This window comes from Bos mutus, chromosome 15 (genome assembly GCF_027580195.1).
Source record: "Bos mutus isolate GX-2022 chromosome 15, NWIPB_WYAK_1.1, whole genome shotgun sequence".
NCBI lineage: Eukaryota > Metazoa > Chordata > Mammalia > Artiodactyla > Bovidae > Bos > Bos mutus.
The window spans coordinates 40,775,539-40,800,924 of NC_091631.1; the positions used below are offsets into that span (position 1 = coordinate 40,775,539).

General features: G+C 36.4%; 1 protein-coding gene across 4 annotated transcripts in view; it reads left to right on the forward strand.

The window, feature by feature from the left end:
- FAR1 (fatty acyl-CoA reductase 1) overlaps window positions 1–25,386 on the forward strand; it is a 77,765-nt gene that overhangs the window by 22,246 nt on the left and 30,133 nt on the right. For all 4 annotated transcript variants that reach the window (XM_005905358.3, XM_070383982.1, XM_070383980.1 and 1 more), the window contains 2 exons: window positions 12,585–12,780; window positions 20,439–20,614. In XM_005905358.3, coding sequence (XP_005905420.1) covers window positions 12,592–12,780; window positions 20,439–20,614 — 365 coding nt within the window. In that variant the 5' untranslated portion in view covers window positions 12,585–12,591. The remainder of the gene's footprint in view (window positions 1–12,584; window positions 12,781–20,438; window positions 20,615–25,386) is intronic.

The following is a 25,386-nucleotide window of genomic DNA, read 5'->3' on the forward strand; positions in this document are numbered from 1 at the left end:
TGGATTCTAGCCCAACCCTGCCAGACTCAGGTCCCTGCTGCATTATGGCACTGGGTTGTCTGAAAGGATTGTTCCACAAAGTGAGCCTAATTTACTTATCAGGAAACAGTTTATAACAGGACCAGATTCAATAGAATACTGAAAATGGCCTCACTAGAGACTTGGTTTTTTAATAGCTTATGTAGGGGAGGAAAAACTTTTCTTCTATCCCTTTATGCTCTATGACTGAGGCTTGCAAATCAAAATGACAAAAGATAGATTAATAGAAAAGGCATACATATGTTTTTTAATTTGCATAAGAAAGGCGATGGCACCCCACTCCAGTACTCTTGCCTGGAAAATCCCATGGACAGAGGAGCCTGGTAGGCTGCAGTCCATGGGGTCGCTAAGAGTCGGGCACGACTGAGCGACTTCATTTGCACTTTTCACTTTCATGCATTGAGAAGGAAATGGCAGCCCACTCCGGTGTTCTTGCCTGGAGAATCCCAGGGACCAGGGAGCCTGGTGGGCTGCTGTCTATGGGGTCGCACAGAGTCAAACACAACTGAAGCAACTTAGCAGCAAGGGCATCACAGAAAAGTGAAGACCCGAAAGGGTAGTTTACACTTTGAGACTTGGGAGCTTATATACCATATTAAAAAGGGTTATAAATTATGGAGACGTGACTAGACACAAAGGAGTTTGGACTTTAGGGGCAATATATCGTGGGAAGGTAAATATGTGGGAAAACCAATAGAAGATATGGGTTATTTTAGTAAAGTTTTTGCATCTTGGTGCTAACTTTCCATCTTATTTATCACCATAGAACTCACTCAGAGAGTCCTCATTATGGCAGCCCTCATTTCTTGGAAGTTTCTGCTTTTTTTTTTTTCATGTAAAAATGTTCTTTTTTTTTTTTTTTTAATTTTTATTTCCTTTATTTTTTTTTTTATTAAAAAAAAATTATACATGTGTTCCCCATCCTGAACCCTCCTCCCTCCTCCCTCCCCATTCCATCCCACTGGGTCGTCCCAGTGCACCAGCCCCAAGCATCCAGCATCGTGCATTGAACCTGGACTGGCATCTCGTTTCATGCATGACATTTCACATGTTTCAATGCCATTCTCCCAAATCTTGCCACCCTCTCCCTCTCCCACAGAGTCCATAAGCCTGTTCTATACATCAGTGTCTCTTTTGCTGTCTCGTATACAGGGTTATCGTTACCATCTTTCTAAATTCCATATATATGCGTTAGTATGCTGTATTGGTGTTTGTCCTTCTGGCTTACTTCACTCTGTATAATAGGCTCCAGTTTCATCCACCTCATTAGAACTGATTCAAATGTATTCTTTTTAATGGCTGAGTAATACTCCATTGTGTATATGTACCACAGCTTTCTTATCCATTCATCTGCTGATGGACATCTAGGTTGCTTCCATGTCCTGGCTATTATAAACAGTGCTGCGATGAACATTGGGGTACACGTGTCTCTTTCCCTTCTGGTTTCCTCAGTGTGTATGCCCAGCAGTGGGATTGCTGGATCATAAGGCAGTTCTATTTCCAGTTTTTAAGGAATCTCCACACTGTTCTCCATAGTGGCTGTACTAGTTTGCATTCCCACCAACAGTGTAAGAGGGTTCCTTTTCTCCACACCCTCTCTCCGCATTTATTATTTGTAGACTTTTGGATCGCAGCCATTCTGACTGGTGTGAAATGGTATCTCATAGTGGTTTTGATTTGCATTTCTCTGATAATGAGTGATGTTGAGCATCTTTTCATGTGTTTGTTAGCCATCTGTATGTCTTCTTTGGAGAAATGTCTATTTAGATCTTTGGCCCATTTTTTGATTGGGTCATTTATTTTTCTGGAGTTTAGCTGGAGGAGTTGCTTGTATATTTTTGAGATTAGTTGTTTGTCGGTTGCTTCATTTGCTATTATTTTCTCCCATTCTGAAGGCTGTCTTTTCACCTTGCTAATAGTTTCCTTTGATGTGCAGAAGCTTTTAATGAGCTTCAAATGAGGGAAGGTCTGAGAAGAATTCTTTCTGCGTATGTTAGATCTCACTTCCTTCAGCTCAAAGTAATCCATGTGCCATTAGTGACAATTTGGGAGTACAAATTTCTGAGCCCATGCCCCATTACACAAAACTCACTGTTTTTCAAAGGTAGTTAAGTGTAGTATGTAGTATTTATATATATTTATATATAGGTATAGATATTTGTATATATTGTTACAGGTGTTTGTAGAAACATGTTTGAATTTTGTTATCAATCTTAAGCAAGACCTTATGCTCTCAGAGCTTCTTGTCTGCCTTATCTTATTACCTGTACTACCCTGAGGTTTTTTTTTTTAATTTATTCCGATAAATAATTATATTTAGGAAAAGTCTTTCAGTGGATCGGGTAGAGTAGACTTGGAAATAAATCCACTAACCTTTGATAAGTGTTTACTTCTTAACCCAAGAATGTTGTCTTTTTATTTAAACTGATAATGGTAATAATTAAGCCTACCTTGGTGGCCTTGTGAGTCAAATTCTGAGTTTGACAGTAGACCTTTTCCTTTCTCATTCTCTTTGTTGGGTACCTCTGGAAATGGCCTTCAGGGAAATACTGGTAAAGTCTACAGCCTTTGAGTTTTAACTGTTAAAGAGTCTACCTGCATTAAGGAAGAAAAATTATTAAGAAGACTTGTAGGAAATTGTATCTGAAAGCATGAGAGATACAGTTTTTAGTGCTTAAACTTCTCCTTTTCCTGCTTGCCTTAATTATTTATTTTTCTTATCACTGGTGAGTCTTCTATAAAGCTTTACTTCAAGCCCATGGATCCGCCTTGTTCCTTCCTTGCACCATATCCTAATCTCCAAGTACTGTTCACATTTGTCTTTCTGCTTAGCAAGTGTCTGAAACAACTACTTGAAATGTGTTAAAATTTTAATTTGAGTTGTTCTTAGCTTTAATATAGGCAAGAAAATGAAGTCGCTTAGTAGCATCCAACTCTTTGCAACCCCATGGACTGCAGCCTCCCAGGCTCCTCCATCCATGGGATTTTCCAGGCAAGAGTAGTGAAGTGGGTTGCCATTTTCTTCTCCAGGGGATCTTCCCGACTCAGGGATTGAACCCGGGTCTCCCGCATTGCAGGCGGACGCTTTACCCTCTAAGCCACCAGGGAAGCCCAATATAGGCAAAGGAACTCCCATTTCTTGGCACTAAAGAGCTACTTTTTGGGGGTAGATTTTTACGGTTTTCTTGGTTTTGTAATACCCCAATCTCTCACTTTGATTGCTTTGTTTGTTTAAATAACTTTTTACAAGTTGAAAATGAGAGAAAACTTACCTAATTATTTTATCTTAACTAGGTTTCTAAAAGTAATGAGACAACATGATTGGCTTTTCATTAATATTGGGACTTTTATTAAGAGAATAGTTATTTTTCAAAGGTGCAGTTTATGTTGATTGGTGGGTGCTGTCTTAGAATTATCTGTGGTTTCTCTGTTTGTTTCCCTTTCAGTCTCTTTTTGCCCATGAGGCCTGCGTGTTCTCCTTTTATGAATAAGGGAACAGGTTCGGAGTAGTAGTTTTATCTTAGGATCTCATGGCTTCAAAGTGGCAGAGCCTGGACTTGAACTTCTAGCAAGTGAATGTATCTTAGTTTCAGTAGCTTTGTAATATGTTCTCTTAATGTAAGTTTACATGCATAATATAAAACCCACTAGCAAAACCCACTTTAGCAAGAAAGCCTTGAAAGTAATTGTGATATTTGGTACCCATCATTTTGCTGGTCTTCCAAAAGATTTCTGCCTCTTTAACTTTTGAACCATAGGATAAGGTACTTTTTGAAGAAGATACCCAGCTGCCACTGCTCGGTGGTTTTCCTAAGACAGTTCAAGAACAGTGAAAATAAATATGAGTCATGTTTCACTGCTTCTCTGCCCTGGCACATGGAAATAATACTGCTGCTTTTCTCATTCTTGCAGTGCTTCAGATACTTTTCAACGGATCATAGGAGCATTAGATATCTTTTCATTTCAGTAAAATCACATAGTAAGAATCTAAACTGCATGTTCTGGAAGGATTGGCAGCATTTCTCTCCTGGCTTTTGCTTTTCCGGTAGTTTTTGGCCATACTGACAGGACTCTGGAAAATGTGATCAGTCTAAGACTTTGCTTAAAAAAATTCTCATTTGTACTGGCTTTGCCAGTAAGTTTAAATAGGGTAAAGTGTATTGGTGGGTGGAGGATCAAGAATACCTGGAAACAGAGTGTAAAAATACTTGGTGCTTGTAAAGTTTGTGGTTGCATTGTGATAAAGTTGGGGAATTGTGGAAGTCTGTTCGTTCTTCCATGAAGAAAACCCTAAAGATAAAATCACGTGCAGATAGTTTTAAGCTAAATACCTGAAACTAATAAGCAGTTTCATTTTATAGCTCTTTTAGTCTTTATACTCTTAAGGAGAGAGTATTAAGATTGGTAAAAATTTTTGTTATTTGATGTTAACAAACTGGCTGTTTAGGCTTTATAGGGAGGGTGTTCTCCCTGATAGATAAGGAAGAAAGTACTTAGATGTGATTTTTTTAGGGTTGAGCCAAGCATGTATTCAGGCTATAAGTCCTCAGTGATTAAAGGGAAAATTTGCTTAGTATCTTTTTCTGTCTTAAACGCAAGTGTACACCTCTGGAAAACTTTCTGGTGCCTGGTATCTGGTAGGTGCTTAATAAATATTTGTTGAACAAATTTTTACAAAGGAAGGAAATGAAGCTCAGAGAATTAGATAACTTGCTCTAGGTCATGTGCTCAGGACACTGTGTTTAACATATATTTAGTATGTAGTTGTTATTAGTATTTACCAGATTTGTTAGGTGTATTGATGCAGAATTATTCTTCCTTTCTCCCCTATGACAACTTTAATGCTCTGTAGTTTTAATTAGATTTGGGGTTGGCAAAGTCTTGAAATAGTCTTTTTATTTATTTAATTTTGATCTTTCTTTATTTTTTAAATTATGAAAGTGTGATAACACATTTGCAGGAGACTTGGAAAATACAGAAAACAGTTACATATAGCTTCACTATATATTACAGTTATTTTTAAAGTAGATATTAAGAGTTTTAGTTGGAGTTTCAATATCAGACTCTCAAAAATTAATAGAACAAATAGACAGAAAAGTAGAAGGATATAGTAGACTTGAAAAGCACTGTGAACTAATTCAACATGATTAAGATTTATACAATTTTCACACAACAGGATACACATTCTGTTCAAGTTCCCACAGACTATAAACCAGGAAACACTGAAACTAAAACAAGGGATCTAAAACAAGGTGCAGAAATTTCACAGTCTACAGGTCCTGAAATCATACAGAGTTTGTTCTCTTATCACTGTGGAATTATGTTAGAAATCAATATCAAAAGATAGTTGGAAATAACCTACATGTTTTCAAGTGCAGTTTGACATTTACCCAGAGGAATCTTTGATTTAACCATTGAAAACTTTGATAAAATTAAAAGACTGGAAAAAACAGAGGATGATTGCAGAGAAGAAGAAAGCATTTAAATGAGAAATTAATAACAAGGACATTAAAAAACCCCATTGTATTTGGAAATTTAATGTCTTCTTTTAAATGATGGATGTATCTAAGAAACCATTACAAGGAAAAGTAGAAAATATTTGTAATAGAGTAAAAATGAAAAGAGAATTTATCAGTATTTGTTGCATGCAGCTGAAGCTGTTCGTTGCAACTAAATATAATGTAGAATCTTGAAAGTATGAAGACAAATAGTGGACACTAGCATAAAATTTTGTGAAATTTGAACAAAATCTGTACCTTAGTTAATACTGTATCATGTTTCCTATTTTGTTTTTTACAACACAATATTTCTTTATGTTTTCAGAATTGGATTAGAGATTTCAAGCCTCATTCAAATTAAAAAAAAAATCTCTAAAATAATAACTGGACTAGAGACTTCTAGCAGTAATGCTGGATGCCAGAATGAATCCACCATATCAAAAGTTTTGAGTGAATATAAATTAGAAATCTGGCATTCTATTCCTGCTTAGACAGGTGGAACCAAAATGTCATTAATTTTTTAGGTAAGCAAAAGTTTAAAGTTTTCTATAATATGTACATTTGTACATACACTCTCTTTTTATATGTATCAGAAGCTTTTCTACACTTGATAAAAACTTGAGAAAGAGCAACAAAAAAGAGATAGGGAAATTGGAAAACATAAACTAAATGAAATGGGAGTACTTAATACGAAATAGGAAAAGTGAGACCAACTAGATAAAAGTAAAAGATCATCATATAGTCCAGTTGTTTTTAAACATGGCAGCTCATTAGAATCACATCTGGAGCTTTGGAGAAAAAAAAATACCTGTGGCATTTGTATTAAAAAAAAAAAAAAAAATTCCAAGGTGATTCTAATGTGCATCTGGGTTTTAAAAAGTAATTACAGGTTTTTCTATTAAATGGTAGTTTTAGTGATATAGAATCCTATTATTTTCTGTTAACCAGTCAGGGATACAGTGTTAGTAAAATGAATAATAGTGACATAATCTCAGAAGTAAAAGATGTTTATCAGTTTTCACAATCAATAGCCAGACAAAAAAGATCATTACAATTGCAAGCCATAATGGAAACATGATTAACCTAACAATGTAAAATAACTACATACAGTTTGGGGAGTTAAATAGAGTGATGTGGTAAGTGGAAGTGAATGCATGCAAGTTTTTCATCCACCCAATCTGTGTCTTTTGGTTGATGCATTTAATCCATTTACATTTAAGGTAATTATCGCTGTTTATGATCCTATTACCGTTTTCATTTGTTTGGGGTTTATTTTTTGTAGGTCTTTTCCTTCTCTTGTGTTTCCTGCCTTAAGAAGTTCCTTTAGTATTTGTTTTATAGGTGGTTTGGTGGTACTTTGGCTTGTCTGTAAAGCTTTTGATTTCTCCACCAAATCTGAACTAGAGTCTGGCTGAGTGTTCTTATTTGTAGGTTGTTCCCTTTCAACACTTAAAATATATTGTGCCATTCCTTTCTGGCTTGTAGAGTTCCTATTGAGAAATCAGCTGATAACCTTGTAGGCCTTTCCTTGTATGTTATTTGTTGTTTTCTCTTGTTGATTTTAATAGTTTATCTTTGTCTTTAATGTTTGTCAGTTTTGTTACTGTGTGTCTCAGTGTGTTCCTCCTTGGGTTTATCCTGCCTGGGGCTCTCTGTGCTTCCTGGACTTGTTGACTAACGTCTGAAGCAAGTGAAGATCTCCTTTATGCTTCATTATCTCTTCAGGCCTTTCCCATTTTTCTTTTCTTTTTACTGAATTTGTAGCTCTTCATATATTCTGGGTAGTAATTGCATTATGCATGCTACTACAAATATCTTTTACCTGGTTTGCCTTTTCTCTCTATTAATAGTGGTGTGAGATGAACTCAGTTTTAGTGGTTTCCAGTTTGTCAACATTTTTCCTTTTTGATTAGTACTACTTGTGTCCACCAACCTAGATAGCATATTCAAAAGCAGAGACATTACTTTGCCAACAAAGGTTCATCTAGTCAAGGCTATGGTTTTTCCTGTGGTCATGTATGGATGTGAGAGTTGGACTGTGAAGAAGGCTGAGCGTGGAAGAATTGATGCTTTTGAACTGTGCTGTTGGAGAAGACTCTTGAGAGTCCCTTGGACTGTAAGGAGATCCAACCAGTCCATTCTGAAGGAGATCAGCCCTGGGATTTCTTTGGAAGGAATGATGCTAAAGCTGAAACTCCAGTACTTTGGCCACCTCATGCGAAGAGTTGACTCATTGGAAAAGACTCTGATGCTGGGAGGGATTGGGGGCAAGAGGAGAAGGGGATGACAGAGGATGAGATGGCTGGATGGCATCACTGACTCGATGGATGTGAGTGTCAGTGAACTCCAGGGGTTGGTGATGGACAGGGAGGCCTGGCATGCTGCGATTCATGGGGTCTCAAAGAGTCGGACACGACTGAGTGACTGATCTGATCTGATCTGATGATATATTGTAGTCTTTTCTTCTTGTCCCAATACCATGTTTCTGTAGCTTAATAATACATCTTAATACATGATAATGTAAGTTCTTTAGCTTTGTTGTTCTCATTGCTTGTCTTGGCTACTCTTGGCCCTTTGCATTTCTGTATCATTTTAGAGGCTTAGTTTCTATACCTAAACAAGAACAGCTTAAACTTTGGTTGATGTGTTGAATCTGAGGAATATAGTATACACATCTTTCTAGTTATTTAAGTATTGTTTAACTTCTCTCAATATTTTTTAGTTTTCAGTTAGTATCTTTTACATTTACTTCTAATTTTTGGTATTTTCAAAAATAATTCATTAAAGTATAATTCAAATAATATAAAATTGATCATTTTAAAATGAAAAATTCACTAACATTTATTCCATTCAATGTTGTGCAGCTACTGCCTTTGTCTAGTTCCTAAACATTTCTGTCTCTCCAGAGTAAAGCTCCTTAAGTAGTTTTCCTCCATTGCCCACTCTCTTCACCCTTTAGTTCAGTTCAGTCGCTTAGTCGTGTCCAACTCTTTGCAACCCCATGAATCGCAGCACGCCAGGCCTCCCTGTCCATCACCAACTCCTGGAGTTTACCCAAACTCATGTCCATCGAGTCGGTGATGCCATCCAGCCATCTCATCCTCTGTCGCCCCCTTCTCCTCCTGCCCCCAATCCCTCCCAGCATCAGGGTCTTTTCCAGTGAGTCAACTCTTCGCATGAGGTGGCCAAAGTATTGGAGTTTCAGCTTCAGCATCAGTGCTTCCAATGAACACCCAGGACTGATCTCTAGGATGGACTGGTTGGATCTCCTTGCAGTCCAAGGGACTCTCAAGAGTCTTCTCCAACACCATGGTTCAAAAGCATCAATTCTTCGGCACTCAGCTTTCTTCACAGTCCAACTCTCACATCCATACATGACCACTGGAAAAACTTGAGTAGACGGACCTTTGTTGGCAAAGTAACATCTCTGCTTTTCAATATGCTATCTAGGTTGATCATAACTTTCTTTCCAAGGAGTAAGCATCTTTTCATTTCATGGCTGCAGTCACCATCTGCAGTGATTTTGGAGCCCCCAAAAATAAAGCCTGCCACTGTTTCCACTGTTTCCCCATCTATCTGCCGTAAAGTGATGGGACCAGATGCCATGATCTTAAGTTTTCTGAGTGTTGAGCTTTAAGTCAACTTTTTCACTCTCCTCTTTTACTTTCATCAAGAGCCTTTTTAGTTCCTCTTCACTTTCTGCCATAAGGGTGGTGTCATCTGCATATCTGAGGTTATTGATATTTCTCCCGGCAGTCTTGATTCCAGTTTGTGCTTCTTCTAGCCCAGCGTTTCTCATGATGTACTCTGCATATAAGTTAAATAAGCAGGGTGACAATATACAGCCTTGACGTACTCCTTTTCCTATTTGGAACCAGTCTGTTGTTCCATGTCCAGTTCTAACTGTTGCTTCCTGACTTGCATATAGGTTTCTCACCCTTCAGCCCCTGCCAACTGCTAGTGTGCATTCTGTCTCTATGGATTATCTATTCTGGTTATTTCATGTAAATGAAATCCTGTAGTATGTGATCTTCTATATCTGGCCTTTTAAAGTTAGCATGTTTTTGAGATTCATCCTCATTGTGTAGTACATGTCAGTATACTTCATTCCTTTTTGTGAATGAGTAGACTCTATGTATAAAGCATGATCTGTTGATCTATTCATTTGTTGCTTTTTGGGCTGTTGTGAACACTGCTACTGTAAACAGATGTATACATGTACTTTTTTGAGTACCTATTTGCAGTTCTTTTGGGGTATATATCTAGGAGTGCCATCACTTCATGGCAAATAGATGAGGAACAATGGAAACAGTGACAGACTATTTTCTTGGGCTCCAAAACCACTGAACGGTGACTGCAGCTATGAAATTAAAAGACACTTGCTCCTTGGAAGAAAAACAACAACAAACCTAGACAGCATATTAAAAAGCAGAGATATTATTTTGCCTACAATGGTCCATGTAGTGAAAGCTCTGGTTTTTCCACTAGTCATGTACAGATGTGAGAGCTGGACAATAAAAATGGCTGAGAGCAGAATTGATGCCTTCAAACTGTGGTGCTGGAGAAGACTCTTTGAGAGTCCCTTGGACAGCGAGTAGATCTAACCTGTCAATCCTAAAGGAAATCAGTCCTAAATATTCATTGGAAGGACTGATGTTGAAGCTGAAACTCCAATACTTTGGCCACCTGATGTGAAGAACATTTCATTGGAAAAGACCCTGATGCTGGGAAAGATTGAAGGCAGGAGGAGAAGGGGACGACGGAGGATGAGATGGTTGGGTGGCATCACCGATGCGATGGACATGAGTTTGAGTAGGCTCCAGGAGTTGGTGATGGACAGGGATGCCTGGTGTGCTGCAGTCCATTAGGTCAAAAGAGTTGAACATGACTGAGGGACTAAACAACCACCTCCTAGGAGTGGAATTGCAGAGTCATGATAAGTATGTGTTTAACTTTTTGAGAAACTGCCAAACTTTCCTATCATCAGCTGAATCATTTTTCATTCTCTTCATCAGTGTACAGGAGTTCTAGTTTCTCTATATCCTTATCAATTGCTAGTTGTTATTGTCCATAATTTTCAGGGCTTTTGTATGGTATTATAAGTGGTATAGTTTTTTTTTAACTTTGTTTCCTGTGTTTTGCTGGTGTATAGAGATGCACTTTTTATATATATATATATAAACTTTATAACTGGTGACCTTTTAAATTCACTTGGTAATTCTGATAGTTACTTACGTATTGATTGAATTTTCTACACACATTTGCATTTATGATTTCCAGTGCTTTCTTATTCTGTATTCCTTTTTCATAGTAGTTTATTATTTGATGGATGGGCAGTATTCTTGTTGAATGACTTAGAGGGTATTTATTAGAATTTAAATTTTCTTTTAATTTTTTACTTCTTTAGTGTTCTTTGTGATTGATTCTGTTGCTTTTCATGTTGGTCCTTCTTAATTTTCTTAAATATTTGATGATCCTTAGTTATCCATATTTATGAAGGACTAGAATGGTTGATTTTGGTAGCTGATACTGGCTTCCTCTCAGTTTTCTGAAGTCTGTTTTTCCAAGAGAGCTTTCTCTCCAAGTGGAATTACTGAGAGCTCTGTATGAATTTGTTTTAAGGGCCAGCAGCATTCAGATAGCCTGGGGACCTAAAATTTATTTCTGGGGATCCAGTGCTCTGAAGACTTCTTTTGTTTTGGTTGTTTTTGTTTCTCTCAATGCCCCGTCTTCCCTGCCTGCATTTGTGGATGTTAAGAGCGGCTTCAAGCTCAGCCTTCCTTCTCTTTCATCCCTGGTGCCCGTGCTGGGTGTTCTCAGCAGTTCTGGGTACTAAGTCAGGAGCCAAAGTTTATAGAGGAAGTAAGACTGTTGGGAGTGGCTCTGCTTTTCTCTGAGCAACCTTTAGTTACCTTGATTACTCTATGCTTTAATTTAGCTTCTTGATCCTGAACTTGGGTTTTTCTCTTTAGAGGATTGAGATAGTTCTTACCTCATTTTGGTCCTTTCCTATGTTTGTTTTGCTTAGGTTTTATTTCTTCTGCTGTGACTTTTCTATCATTTTAGTCTCATTTATTTTTTCCTATCTTCCTTCTTTTCTTACTGCTTGTTAATCAGTTTTCAGAATGTAATTAATTTTTTTATAATTGTGAGAAATTTAGGGGTAAAATACATGTATCTATTTCTTAGCTTAAATAAAACACAAATACAGTTGAAGCTCCTCATTCTCTTGTCTGATTGTGTTACACTGTCTCTAATGCACCCATAAAGATTATCATGTGTGTGCATTTCTAAACAATAAATGGCATTCTTTTAAATATGTTTGAACCTTAAATAGTGACATATTGCATGAATCTTTCTGCATCTTGGTTTTTCCACTTAACTCTGGTTCTTTTATTTGTTTGTTCTCTTAGCATACTCACTCTGTTTTCTCCTGTTTCAGTGGAATTTGGGTAAGGAAGATAACTCAGCCTATATATTTCTTACTAGGACTTTTTTTAAAAGGAGACTTAAGTACCTTTTGGATATGTTATCACTACAGACATATAAAAGAAAGGACTTGGTGTTACCTCTTGTTTCAACTGGTGATGATAGGTGAATATGACACCTCACCATGTTATACAAGCTAAGGAATTGAGTCTTGCTGCTGACCTCTATTTGGTGTTATAAATACTTTTGGAGACAGAGAAATACCATTCATTTGTGTTTGGAGTTTAACTGAGGTTTAAGTGAAGATTTTGGTTCCTATTGCTGAAGGAATTCTTATAGGTCACTTGGTTCAAGCTGTGTTAAAGAAACCCAGGCCCAGAGAAGGTGAGTGACTTGACTGAGGTGATCCAGGGGAAGAAGGTTTAGAAGCTAGTGTTGCAGTTTGTTGTACTTTCTACCTTACTACAATGAACCAAAAGTTAATAGTGTTCTGTTTTGTTAACATTCATCTTGGATTTTTGCCTGTCCTTTAAAATACTTGAATACCAAGAGATTTTTAGTAGATAACAATTAGCATAAATCTTTGAACTGATACTTATTTGTCATGTTTTTTTTTAGGATCAGAATGGTTTCCATCCCAGAATACTATGAAGGCAAGAATGTCCTCCTCACTGGAGCTACTGGTTTCCTAGGGAAGGTACTTCTGGAAAAGTTGCTGAGGTCTTGTCCTAAAGTGAATTCAGTGTATGTTTTGGTGAGGCAGAAAGCTGGACAGACACCCCAGGAGCGAGTAGAAGAAGTCATTAGTGGCAAGGTAAGTATGGAAAATAATCACTAAGAAGAGAGAAAAGAGTGTGTTTGTGTGTATATTATTGTAATCATCAACAGCCTAGTATCCTGAAAAAAATTAGCAGAAAGTCCTATAAGAATGGCAGTAAACTGAATATGAGTCCTGATCAGTAGGAGGGAGACAAAAGCTTTCCTCCATGATAAAACTGTATAACAAGTACCTTCTAAAGTACCTTTACGTTATATGTTTAATGTGTTTTTAGAATACTTGAGGCAAGTTATCTGTAATTACTAGATGCTTTAAATAGTTTTCAGAATAATAATACTTAAAAGTTACTTTCTAATTCTTACTGTGCTGTGAGACACAATACTTTGACAAGAGTTAAAATTTTGTAAGCACTAATTGCTCCCCACGAAAGCATTAGGAAGTGGCAAAATCACATACTCCTATTTGACTAATAACATGACAGAAGGGTCATATAGAATACAGACTATGTCATACATTTAAACCTTTAGAAAAACATTGCTGAGGAAAAAATGGAGATGAGCTGGAGTAAAATTATTTCATGGTCATAAGCTTTTGAATTTTCTCAAAATGAATGGATTTATCTGACATTTGTTGTTAATAACTTTGGTATAGTAGCTATGTAATTTTTTAGTTACTAGGTAGGTATTTGGTACCTTTTAACCTTCTAGGGCAGCTGTGACTTATATTAAAAAAAAAAAAAAAAAGACCAAAACCAGAAACATCTGAGTTACTCTGAAGCAGAATTGCTAAGAAGTATCAAAAGATATGATGATTAATTCTAGATTAACAGCTCTCTTAGAGTTGATACATAAATAATTTATTAGAAATAATTTATATTCCATTCTGGTTTGATCTTTCAGTAGAAATCCATAGTTAATAGTGGCTGACCTTTATTGAGTGCTTACCTTGTGCCAGGCACTATGTGCAAAACACTTTGTATATGTATTTAATTATTACAGCAACTCTTTAAGGTAAGTGTTGGTGTTACTCCCATTCTACAAGGTCATATAGTTAGTGTTAGAGCCAGTGTTTGTGAACTTTTAATGATTGGACCTTAGAGCTCATGCTCTGGTAGGGACAAATGTTGATATATCCCATTTTGCAGATATGGACAGTGAGTCTCAGAAGTTGTGTAGCTAATAGATACTGCATATAACATAGATGACTTGACAATAAATTCCTTTCTACTTTATAGTATTATTTCCTCAGTAGATAAGAAAGTAAGGCAAAGATGATGGAAGGCTTTGTGATTCAGTGGGAAAAGTAATCTTGAGAGTTGGATAGTTTACTGGTAAATGTAGCTGGTACATGCTGAGTGAAAATAGCTTAATTTCCCAAAGGTGATGGCAAAAAGCTTGGTACCTTTTTCACAAAAATTAAAAGAGAAGATGGCAAAAGCAAGAAAGAAGTCGATGAAGACCAGAGAAAAACAGAGTTAACAACAGCAGGAATGAGTCAGTTTATGGATTAGGGCAGTAATGGGAAGCTTATCTCCTAGGAGAGATAAAGTATGATAAAGGGAAAGTCTCTCAGTCATGTCCGCTCAGTCATGTCCGACTCTTGGCAATCCCATGAACTATACAGCCCATGGAATTCTCCAGGCCAGAATACTGGAGTGAGTGGCCTTTTCCGTCTTCAGGGGATCTTTCCAACCCAGGGATCGAACCCAGGTTTCCCACATTGCAGGCAGATTCTTTACCAGCTGAGCCTCAAGGAAGTCCAAGAATACTAGAGTGGGTAGCCTAGCCCTTCTCCAGGGGATCTTTCTGATCCAGGAATTGAAGTGGGGTTGTTGCATTGCATGCGGATTCTTTACCAATTGAGCTATCAGGGAAGCCCAAAGTATGATAACAGAAGATCAATTAAAAGAAAAGATAACACCATACAGAGTAAGACCTGTACAGAAGTGTGGAAGTGTTTAAATACAACTTTTAATTTTCTTAAAATTATAGCATTATAATAAAATATAATCACCAATGTTCAGTACAATGATTTAGGATAAATTAAGAAAAGGTTAAATTATTGATATATTTAGAATTTTTTCTTTACCAAGGTGTTATATTGTTTGGAAATGATTTCCATTCAAATATAATTTTGATTCAGAAGGATAAACTTTTTTTTTTTTGTGAAGCATTCATGTTTTTCTTGTTTGTATTTTCCTCTTATTCATTAAGAGGTAGTTCTAGATCCACAGGGTTTTAATAGTAAGATGTAAATTAATACTAGTTTTTCCTTTTAAAAATAAATTATTTGAAACTATTAGTAAGACATTAAAGAATAAAAATAATACTTAATTTTATCCCAGTGTTTATTAAGTTTGTCTCCACATGAAAACGTTAAATAGTCCTTACTTCAACTAGAAAAACTTCTTTTCCCTGAATTAGTTTTAAAAAACAAATCTAGCTCTTTGAGGGCTACTCAGTGACTATATAGCTCACAAGGGTAGTTATACTCTACTAATATTCTCCCCGTTGCCACAGACTCCCAGGCACTTGTGTTCTTCCCCTTTGCCCTTCCTTTCATTAAGATATATGAGTCCTACTCTATATTAGAGGTGGTGTTCAGTCTCTGAGTTGTGTCCAACTCTTTGTGACCCCATGGACTGGAGCACACCAGGCTGCTCTGTTCTCCACTATCTCTTGGAGTTTGCTCAAATCCACGTCCATAGAGTTGGTGATGATATCTAACCATCTCATCCTTTGCTGCCCCCTTCCCCTTTTGCCTTTAGTCTTTCTCAGCATAGTGTTTTCCAAAGGTCAGCTTTTCACATCAAGCGGACAGATATTGGAACTTCAGCTTCAGCATCAGTGTCCTTCCAATGAATATTCAGGATTGATTTCCTTTAGGATTGACTGGTTTGATCTCCTTACAGTCCAAGGGACTCTCAAGAGTCTTCTCCATTACCACAATTTGAAAGCATTGGTTCTTTGGCACTCAGCCTTCTTTATGGTCCAACTCTCACATCCATACATAACTATTGAAAAAACCATAGCTTTGACTATATGGACATTTTTTGGGTGAAATGATGTCTCTATTTTTTAACACACTGTCTAGGTTTGTCATAGCTTTTCTTCCAGGGAGCAAGCGTCTTAATTTCATGGCTAGATTCTGTACAGACAATAAAAAAGATGTGAGTTAATACTTAAGTATTTACCACCACAAAACCTAGCTATATAATAGCTATGATTGAAGAATCTGCCTTCTTAAAGTGTGGTAGGTGCAAAGTTCATTTTCAGTTTTTTTGTGAGAGCTGAGATTGACTCAGCCGTATTCAATGTCATTTTAAAATTAAAACTATTTGGTAGCCTAGTATAAGGATGTTTTTAAAAAACGTGATATAATTTATAGCTTTTTTTCCAAGTGACTTTTAATTGTTAACTCTTGAGCAAATTATTTGATAATGTACATTGACTGCAGTGTGTAGCAGATAGTATTATTACCTCATCGCTGTATTTTTTCATATCCTCCAAATAGGTTGAAAGATTCTTCAATGATTTAAAGCAATGATTCTTAAACTTTTGGTCTCTATACCCCTTTATACTCTTAAAAATTATTGAGAACTTCAAAAAGGTTTTGTTCTTGTGAGGTTTTGTTTCAAATATCTTACTGACATTTATCATAGTAGATTCTAAACCAGAGACATTTTTAAAGGAAGAAAATATATGTACAAGCACACATTCCATTAGCCATCAAGAGTGATGATATCATCACAAATGTAGCTTTGGAAAATTCTTCTCTATACTTGTGAGAGAACGAAAGTGAAAAATAAATAATGTTTTAGTTTTGTTATGAAAATAGTTTTGACTTTGTGAAATACCTAAAATAGTCTGAGAGACGCCTAGGAACTTAACACACTTTGAGAACTGCTGCAGATTAAGAGGGTGCAGTGTTGCTTAGACCATTTAGGGACAGCCTTCTGGCACATTCTTAGGGATATACCAATAGGGGCAAAAATCTTTATGCTTTAAGGAGAGAGCTGACTTTTGCAGGTATCCAAAATTAATTTGAACCCAAGATTGGCAGTAAAAATTCCCTTAAAACTTTCGAACAGGGAGGCATCAAGGGGGCTTTAAGACCACAAGGCCTATTTTATGTAATAATGCCTGCTTGTGTGTTTTGTTGCCGTCTCTGCCATTTGTTTACTCATGTTTTATTATGAACCACTTATAATTGTTAATAATTATAATTGGTATGATGGTTTAGTCGCTAAGTCATGTCTGACTCTTGTGACCCCATGGACTGTAGCCTGCCAGGCTCCTCTGTCCATGGGATTCTCCAGGCAGGAATACTGGAGTGGGTTGCTGTTTCCGTCTCCAGGGGATCCTCCCAACCTGGGGATTGAACCCAGGTCTCCTGTGCTGCAGGTAGACTCTTTACTGATTGAGCCACCAGGGAACCCCTATAATTGGTATAACCACTAATAATTGTTTCCCAACACACTTTTTTCCTCTATTGAGAGGTTATTTATTCTTACTCACTTTTTATTTTTCAGAAAACATTTTTTGTGCCTGCTGAGTGCTGGGCATTTGACTTGATATAAAGGGTTGAATTCAGGAATAAGTAAGAGTCGTTCCTTTAATGGAACCTACAGTCTACAGTGTTTTTAAGAAGTGGGTTGAGGAAGAGAGAGTGTAGAGGTGTTAGGAGAGATTGGATAGGAGCAATTATTGAAGCTGATGTCTTAGTTGGAATTGAGGGCCTAAGTAAAATGTGAAAGAGTTGGGCATCTTCTCTGGAGTCTCCAGGGTAATGCTTCTAAAATTTTTCCTCATCAGTAAGCCTTATTTGTAAAGGAAATGATTATTTTCTACTCAAAGCCTGAAATTTCATTTAACTTTTTTAGTTTAAACATATGGCCATTATTTTACTCTAATCTGCTAAAGAGGACTACAATACAATCAAAAAAAAAAAAAAAAGTGATAAGGTTTGGATTTTAGAAATCTGATCATTTTAAACATATATATACTGCTTACGTCTGTGCTGAGGGATCATACAGTCCTCAAGTATTTGTTTAAATATTTGACTACAATACTGTATAAAATTATGTCATTTTATTTTATGCCTTAAAATATTATATCATGTTTTTTAATTCCCCCTGGCACATCCTACTGATTATTCCTAGGGTCATTCATTCTCACGTATATATAGCATAGCTGCTAAATCAATAAAATGAGTTCTTTTTATATCAAGCAGCAATTAATATGTACACTTAAAGTTGTTAAACATTTAAATAGAGTCTACTATGATTTTGAAACAGGAATAAAAGAGCATAAGCGTAGGGCATTTACTGTAGTATGACATTGTCTTCTAGCAGAATTTCTCAACTTCAGCACTCTTCACATTTTAGGAGAGTTAATTCTTTATTGTGGGGAGCTGTCCTATGCATTGTAGGGTGGTCAGCATTCTTGGCCTGTGCCCACTAAATGCCAGCAGCTCCCTTTCCTCACCATCCCAGTTGTGACAAGGCAAAATTGTCTTTTAGACATCACCAAATGTTCCCCGGGGGCTAAAATTGCCCTGGCTTGAGAAGTGATATGCAGCAATGTCCCGTGGAAAATAAATCTCATTGCTGGCAAGGATTGAATTAAAATAGCTGACCATGAAATAAATTCTGGAAAGAGAAGAAAGTACATTAAAGAGAGCATTCGTGGACTTAGTAAAGTAGGAACTAATTGGGGTACCAGTGGGTTAAAAATATTGGAAAAAATGGCTTTGAATAACAACATGGTGGCTAGAGAAGGGAGGAGCATCAAGTTTGAGATGTAACTTGTGAAGCAGCATGATCAATTCTTGGTGGTAGTGGAGATATCTAATATGAAGAGGAATTAAAGGTCATTGGCAGTCTGGGAGAATGAAAAAGTGAATTCAATGTGTTAAAAGTACTTTTCTGGTTATATCTCAGGCTCCTTTTTCTCTGCTAGCCCCTTAAATATTCTTCAGAATTTGTCCCAGGCCTAGATCTCTTCTTACTAGGTCCAGTTAGGTGATTACTCAGCACCTTCTGTTGTATGTGAGATGAACGATTGTATTTTAAAATAGATTTGGAAAAAGCTTCATGTAGTCTGGACCTTGGGTGCTCATCACTGTTGCTACTGAGGGATATTCTCCTAGGGCTACATGTGTGGTTTATAGAATCAGTAATCTGATTCTCTCTTCCCTGAACTCAGGACCCACAGAGCCAGTTACCTCTATGGCATTGATCTTCTGTGGAGTCTCATTGACACTTTACAGTCAACATGAACAAAACTGAACTCCTCTCCATAGGTATTCTTCCAGTGTTTTCCACCTAATGAGTTTATTCACATAACAAATGTTTATCAGCACTCTGTTATCTGGGGCCTGTGTGCTGAGCACAATAGATGTGGTCCCTGTCTACATGGAGTTTGTATTCTTTATTCCTTCTCCTGTCATTGGCCAAGTCTTACTGAGTCATTTTTAATTTCCCAAACATAAACGCTCTATTACTCTTATGTGGTTATATGTAACACTTTCTCTGCCCGAAACACTGTTCTTCTACTTTATAATCTCAAGTCCTTCCCCATCAGGACAAGTTGTTGCTCCCGTACAGACTCATAACACCGTTGTGTTAGCCCTGTTTTATTACTTATAACACTATATTTTAACTGTTTCCTTGTTTAATTTTTCCTATAAGATTCTAAATAACTTGAGACAAAGGTCATTTTCTTGTTTTCTCAGTGTATGGAAAGTACTCATTTTATCTGAAACGCTTAGTAAGTATTTTATTAATTACTATAAGAACAGTAATATTGAAGTCATTAGCTAAAGGTGGAGAAGACTATTACTTACTAAAAATCATATAGGAAGGTAAAAGTGAGTGCCTTGTGTGTTTTATAGACTTTTTTTTTGCCCCAGATTTAAGACTCTCTGCTTAAACTACAAGTATGGATTTTAAATGGATTGGAGAGTCAGGGTGTAATAGAACAATGATCTGGAGGTCTCATCTATAAAATCTGGGGTAAAAAATTAAATTTGACTCACAGTTGAATGTATGTTTGTACTGTAACCATCTTGGGATCTGACTGATTCTCTAGTTAAATTTATTCCTTTGAATATATCTAAGGAATATTGAATTTTCTATTTTCAAATTAGAATCCTATATATATGATATTTCACAGGTTTTTCCAGCTTCTGATCTTAATATTTCCTTAAAAACTTTTTTTCCTTTAATATACTTCTTTTTTTTCCACTTTAAAATTTTTCTAAGATTTGAGGTAGAGTGTAGTTAATGGCATTTTACTCTAATCTGCTAAAGAGGACTACAGCCAAAAAAAAAAAGTGATAAGGTTTGGATTTTAGAAATCTGATCATTTTAAACATTGATCTGATAAATGTACTGCTTATGTCTGTGCTGAGGGATCATACAGCCTGATGAAAAAAGGCATAAACAGTTAAAATTTAACTTTGCAAACTGCTACCTCTGTGTCCTTGGTGAGTTACTTGACCTCTCTGTTTCTCAGATTCCTCATCTGTAAAATGGGGATAGTAGTTTCCATACAGAATGATAGCAATTTAAGCAACCTTAGGATTTGCATAGTTGAAATCTAAAATATACTGATCCTTGGGGGAGAAGATGGTGATGATGGATTTTAGAAAGTTGAAAAATACTGCCCTAAAATGTTTTTCTCCTTTGATAGCTTTTTGACAGATTGAGAGATGAAAATCCAGATTTTAGGGAGAAAATTATAGCAATCAACAGTGAACTCACCCAACCTAAACTGGCTCTTAGTGAAGAAGATAAAGAGATCATCATAGATTCTACTAATATTATATTCCACTGTGCAGCTACAGTAAGATTTAATGAAAATTTGAGGTAAGTAAAGGTATTTGTATGATATTTGAACTGCAGCATAGTTAAAAGATCTAATTTGAATTCTACTTGTTAGTCATTTTGAAAATGTTTTGAAAATGTTTGCTCTCTATTGTAGCTTTCAGTATCCTACAGCATGTTAAAAGAATTTTCCTTCTCTTAACAGTTAAAAACATGGGATTGCTAGTGTATGTTTCTTAGAAGTAGTTGCTGTGAATTTAAATATGGGGCAGGGAGAAAGCAAATGGGAAGTGTGGATTAGAAGAAAGAACTTTACCTTGGGTAGGAGTATTAGTCTTAACAACTAATAGTGTTTATTTCCTTTTCCCTCCATTCTTTCAGAAGTGTATTCTCCAGCAGCCTTATTTTTCTACTTCACACATATTGATCTGATATTAAGTATTAAGTAGTTGGGCTCAGGTTTTGCAGAGAAAGAAAAAATGGCTTATACATTGAAGTCATACCTTGTTTTTGTTTTAAAATGTTGGTATCACTGTAAATAGGGTACATTGGATATAGGTTTACTTTAAAAACAGTTTGGACTTCCTTCAAGATACCTGTTTCAAGAAAAAATATAGCTTTCCAAATGGTCACTATGTTTTAAAAAGTCTCACGTATATGCAATTCAAATAATGATGCTTAATTCAGGGCACTTTTGATGTTATATACAGTTTTATAATATAAATCTAATTATATGGTCTTAGATCGGTTAGAATGGTGTATATTTTTTAGGTTTCATGATTTCTTGAAGGGCTTCTTAAAAAGTTTTTAAGTTCAGTTCTGATTATAAAGGACTTTGAGATTATCCCCCATATTGTCTGTAGAAGTGCAAACCTTAATTGACACTGTGTGACATGACAGTTCAGCACCAAAACATTACAGTGAGTTCTGCTTATATTTCAGGTGAGGGAAATGATTAATAGTCCCTTATGTTTCTGTAACAATGTTTTATAGTTTCAAGGTGTTTTCTCACTCATTATTTCATTCCGTGCTTACATTACCCACCTTTATATAATGGGCAAATCCATTTTATACTTGAGGAAGCTGAGATAGCACTATGTAGTGGAAAAGGCATGAACTTTGGAATTACATACCTTGGTTCTAATCTTGGCTTTATCCTTTATGATCTGGTGATAATTACTTATTTACTTTTTAGTTCTTTTTATGCAGCAGTTATGTGTTCAAGATTCAGAAGTGACAAAAGAATCTTATTAGAACTTAGTATAATCTCATTTTCATAAAATATGTGTGTATACATACATGTTTTACATACATATCTTTTAATATTGGCCAGGTATTATATTTGGATAGTGTGATTATAGGTGGGTTTTTATTATGAAATAGCTAATCTATTGGGTATTTTCCCTTATTCTAGCTTTCATGTTTTTCATAACCAAAAAAGAGTTCACATAACATTAGGAAAGTGTTTTGAGGAAAAAGGTATATTCATACTTGATAATTGTGGTATAATCCTCAAAGGGAAAACTAGATGTTTTCAAAAGGGATATTGTTTTGCAAACAGGCAAAATTCATTCAGGTGAAACTCATCTAAATAGCCTTATGAAAAGGACCCAAGTGTAATACTTTTGGGGCAAACATTTTCTTTCCTCTTTGTCTTCCCCTTAGGATAAGCAACATTACCATTAACAAAAGGGAAAATTTATTATTATTATTTGTTCTTTCACTAGAGATTGATGAACATTTATTGTTCTTTCCTTCCTTGCCAAGGCATGTATGTTTATTCACCTAATCCCAGTTGTTACATTGAAATTACTGTTTTCTATGAAGCAGTTTTAATGGATATTGACGTCTAAGTGGTGATATTACAACATTCTAAAATACTGTAGGTTGACATAACTACTTTTTACAGAGCAGTTATTCTTTTTTTTAATGGTTAGCATTTTTATGTATTTTTTTTTCTTAATATATATTTTATTGAAATCTAGTTGCCTTACCATGTTTCAAGTGCACAGCAAGGTGATTCAGTTATTCATATACACATATATTATTTTTAAGATTATTTTCCATTATAGATTGTTACAAGATATTGACTGTATGTGGTTCCCTGTGCTATACAGTAAACCTTTGTTGCTTCAGAGCAACTATTCTTTATAGCCACTTTTTATGTTAGCTCACAAAAAAAAAAATGGTTCAAAGCCTTTACTTCCAGGGCAAAAAAATCTAGATTTTACTCCCCAAACTATATTTTTGGATAAATCAGAATAAATTGCGCACAAATCCTATTTGCAAAGTCCATACAGGCTAATAGAATATGCTTAAATAAGCATAAAATAGAAAATGTGGAGTTACTGAAGAGCATATGTTAAAGTGCTATGCTAATTGAGAGGTAGCAGAGCTCATTTATTTTTCACATATGGTGGTCTATAAATCTTGAAGTGGGGAGAAATGGAATCAAGATTAGGAATTATAAAGAAATACTGACAAAAGGAGAGAGTGATATTGAGGATAAAAAAGGGAGTTACTTAAATAGTTGATCATAGTCTGGCATCCCTTAAGTATTAAGGAAAGTGAGGGTAGGCAGGGCCAATGGAGTTGGGAGTAAAGAAGTATCAAGAGACTAGAGACCATGATGAGAATGTAAAACAGGATTAAGTGCAGAAATGGAAGGACAGATAATGTGGTGTGGGGAAAATTGACAGTATGAGGTTTTAGAGATGGAACAGTTTGGGGTAAGAAGGCCCAGGGTAGGAATATGAGAGTAGGTGTTCCGAAAGGAGTGGAAGTAAAGATCCATAATTAGAAAACATTAAGAAACTGTTGAGTTTAAGGGCATTGATACTCAAACTTTAGAGTGTGTTATGCAGCTTAAGAATTACTGGAGAATGTGTTAAAAATGCAGAATCTTGGACTGTGTTTGCCAAATTCAAATCCTGTAGTTTTGAGATAATAACCGGGAATCCTCATTTTTAGGAAGAACCTAGGATGTGACTTATTTTATTTTTTTAATATAAATTTATTTACTTTAATTGGAGGCTAATTACTTTACAGTATTGAATTGGTTTTGCCATACATTGACTTGAATATGCCACAGGTGTACATGTGTTCCCCATCCTGAACCTCTGTCCCACTTCCCTCCCCATCCCATCCCTCTGGGTCATTCATCCCAGTGCACTAGCCCCGAGTACCCTGTCTCATATATCGAACCTGGACTGGTGATTCGTTTCACATATAATAATATTATGTTTCAGTGCCATTCTCCCAAATCATCCCACCCTCGCCCTCTCCCACAGAATCCAAACGACTGTTCTATACATATGTCTCTTTTGCTGTCTCGAATTCAGGGTTATCATTACCATCTTTCTAAATTCCATATATATGCGTTATTATACTGTATTGGTGTTTTTCTTTCTGGCTTACTTCACTCTGTATAATAGGCTCCAGTTTCATCCACCTCATTAGAACTGATTCAAATGTTTTCTTTTTAATGGCTGAGTAATACTCCATTGTGTGTATGTACCATAGCTTTCTTATTCATTCATCTGCTGATGGACATCTAGGTTGCTTCCATGTCCTGGCTATTATAAACAGTGCTGCGATGAACATTGGGGTACATCTGTCTCTTTCAATTTTGGTTTCCTCGGTGTGTATGCACAGCAGTGGGATTGCTAGGTCCTATGGCAGTTCTGTTTCCAGTTTTTTAAGGAATCTCCACATTGTTCTCCATAGTAGCTGTACTAGTTTGCATTCCCACCAACAGTGTAAGAGGGTTCCCTTTTCTCCACACCCTCCCCAGCATTTGTTGCTTGTAAACTTTTGGATAGCAGCCATTCTGACTGGTGTGAAATGGTACCTCATAGTGGTTTTGATGTGCATTTCTCTGATAATGAGTGATGTTGAGCATCTTTTCATGTGTTTGTTAGCCATTTGTATGTCTTCTTTGGAGAATTGTCTGTTTAGTTCTTTGGCCCATTTTTTGATTGGGTCGTTTACTTTTCTGGAATTGAGCTGCAGGAGCTGCCTGTATATTTTTGAGATTAATTATTTGTCAGTTGCTTCATTTGCTATTATTTTCTCCCATTCTGAAGGCTGCCTTTTCACCTTGCTCATAGTTTCCTTTGTTGTGCTGCTGCTGTTACTGCTAAGTCACTTCAGTCGTGTCTGACTCTGTGCGACCCCATAGATGGCAGCCCACCAGGCTCCCCCGTCCCTGGGATTCTCCAGGCAAGAGCACTGGAGTGGGTTGCCATTTCCTTCTCCAATGCATGAAAGTGAAAAGTGAAAGTGAAGTCGCTCAGTCGTGTCCGACTCTTCGTGACCCCATGGACTGCAGCCCACCAGGCTCCTCCATCCATGGGATTTTCCAGGCAAGAGTACCAGAGTGGGGTGCCATCGCCTTCTCCACCTTTGTTGTGCAGAAGCTTTAAATTTTAATTAGGTCCCATTTGTTTATTTTTGCTTTTATTTCCAATATTCTTGATGGTGGGTCATAGAGGATCCTGCTGTGATTTATGTCAGAGAGTGTTTTGCCTATGTTCTCCTCTAGGAGTTTTATAGTTTCTGGTCTTAGGTTTAGATCTTTAATCCATTTGAGTTTATTTTTGTGTATGGTGTTAGAAAGTGTTCTAGTTTCATTCTTTTACAAGTGGTTGACCAGTTTTTCCAGCACCACTTGTTAAAGAGATTGTCTTTTCTCCATTGTATATTCTTGCCTCCTTTGTCAAAGATGAGGTGTCCATAGGTGCATGGATTTATCTCTGGGCTTTGTATTTTGTTCCATTGGTCTATATTTCTGTCTTTGTGCCAGTACCATACTG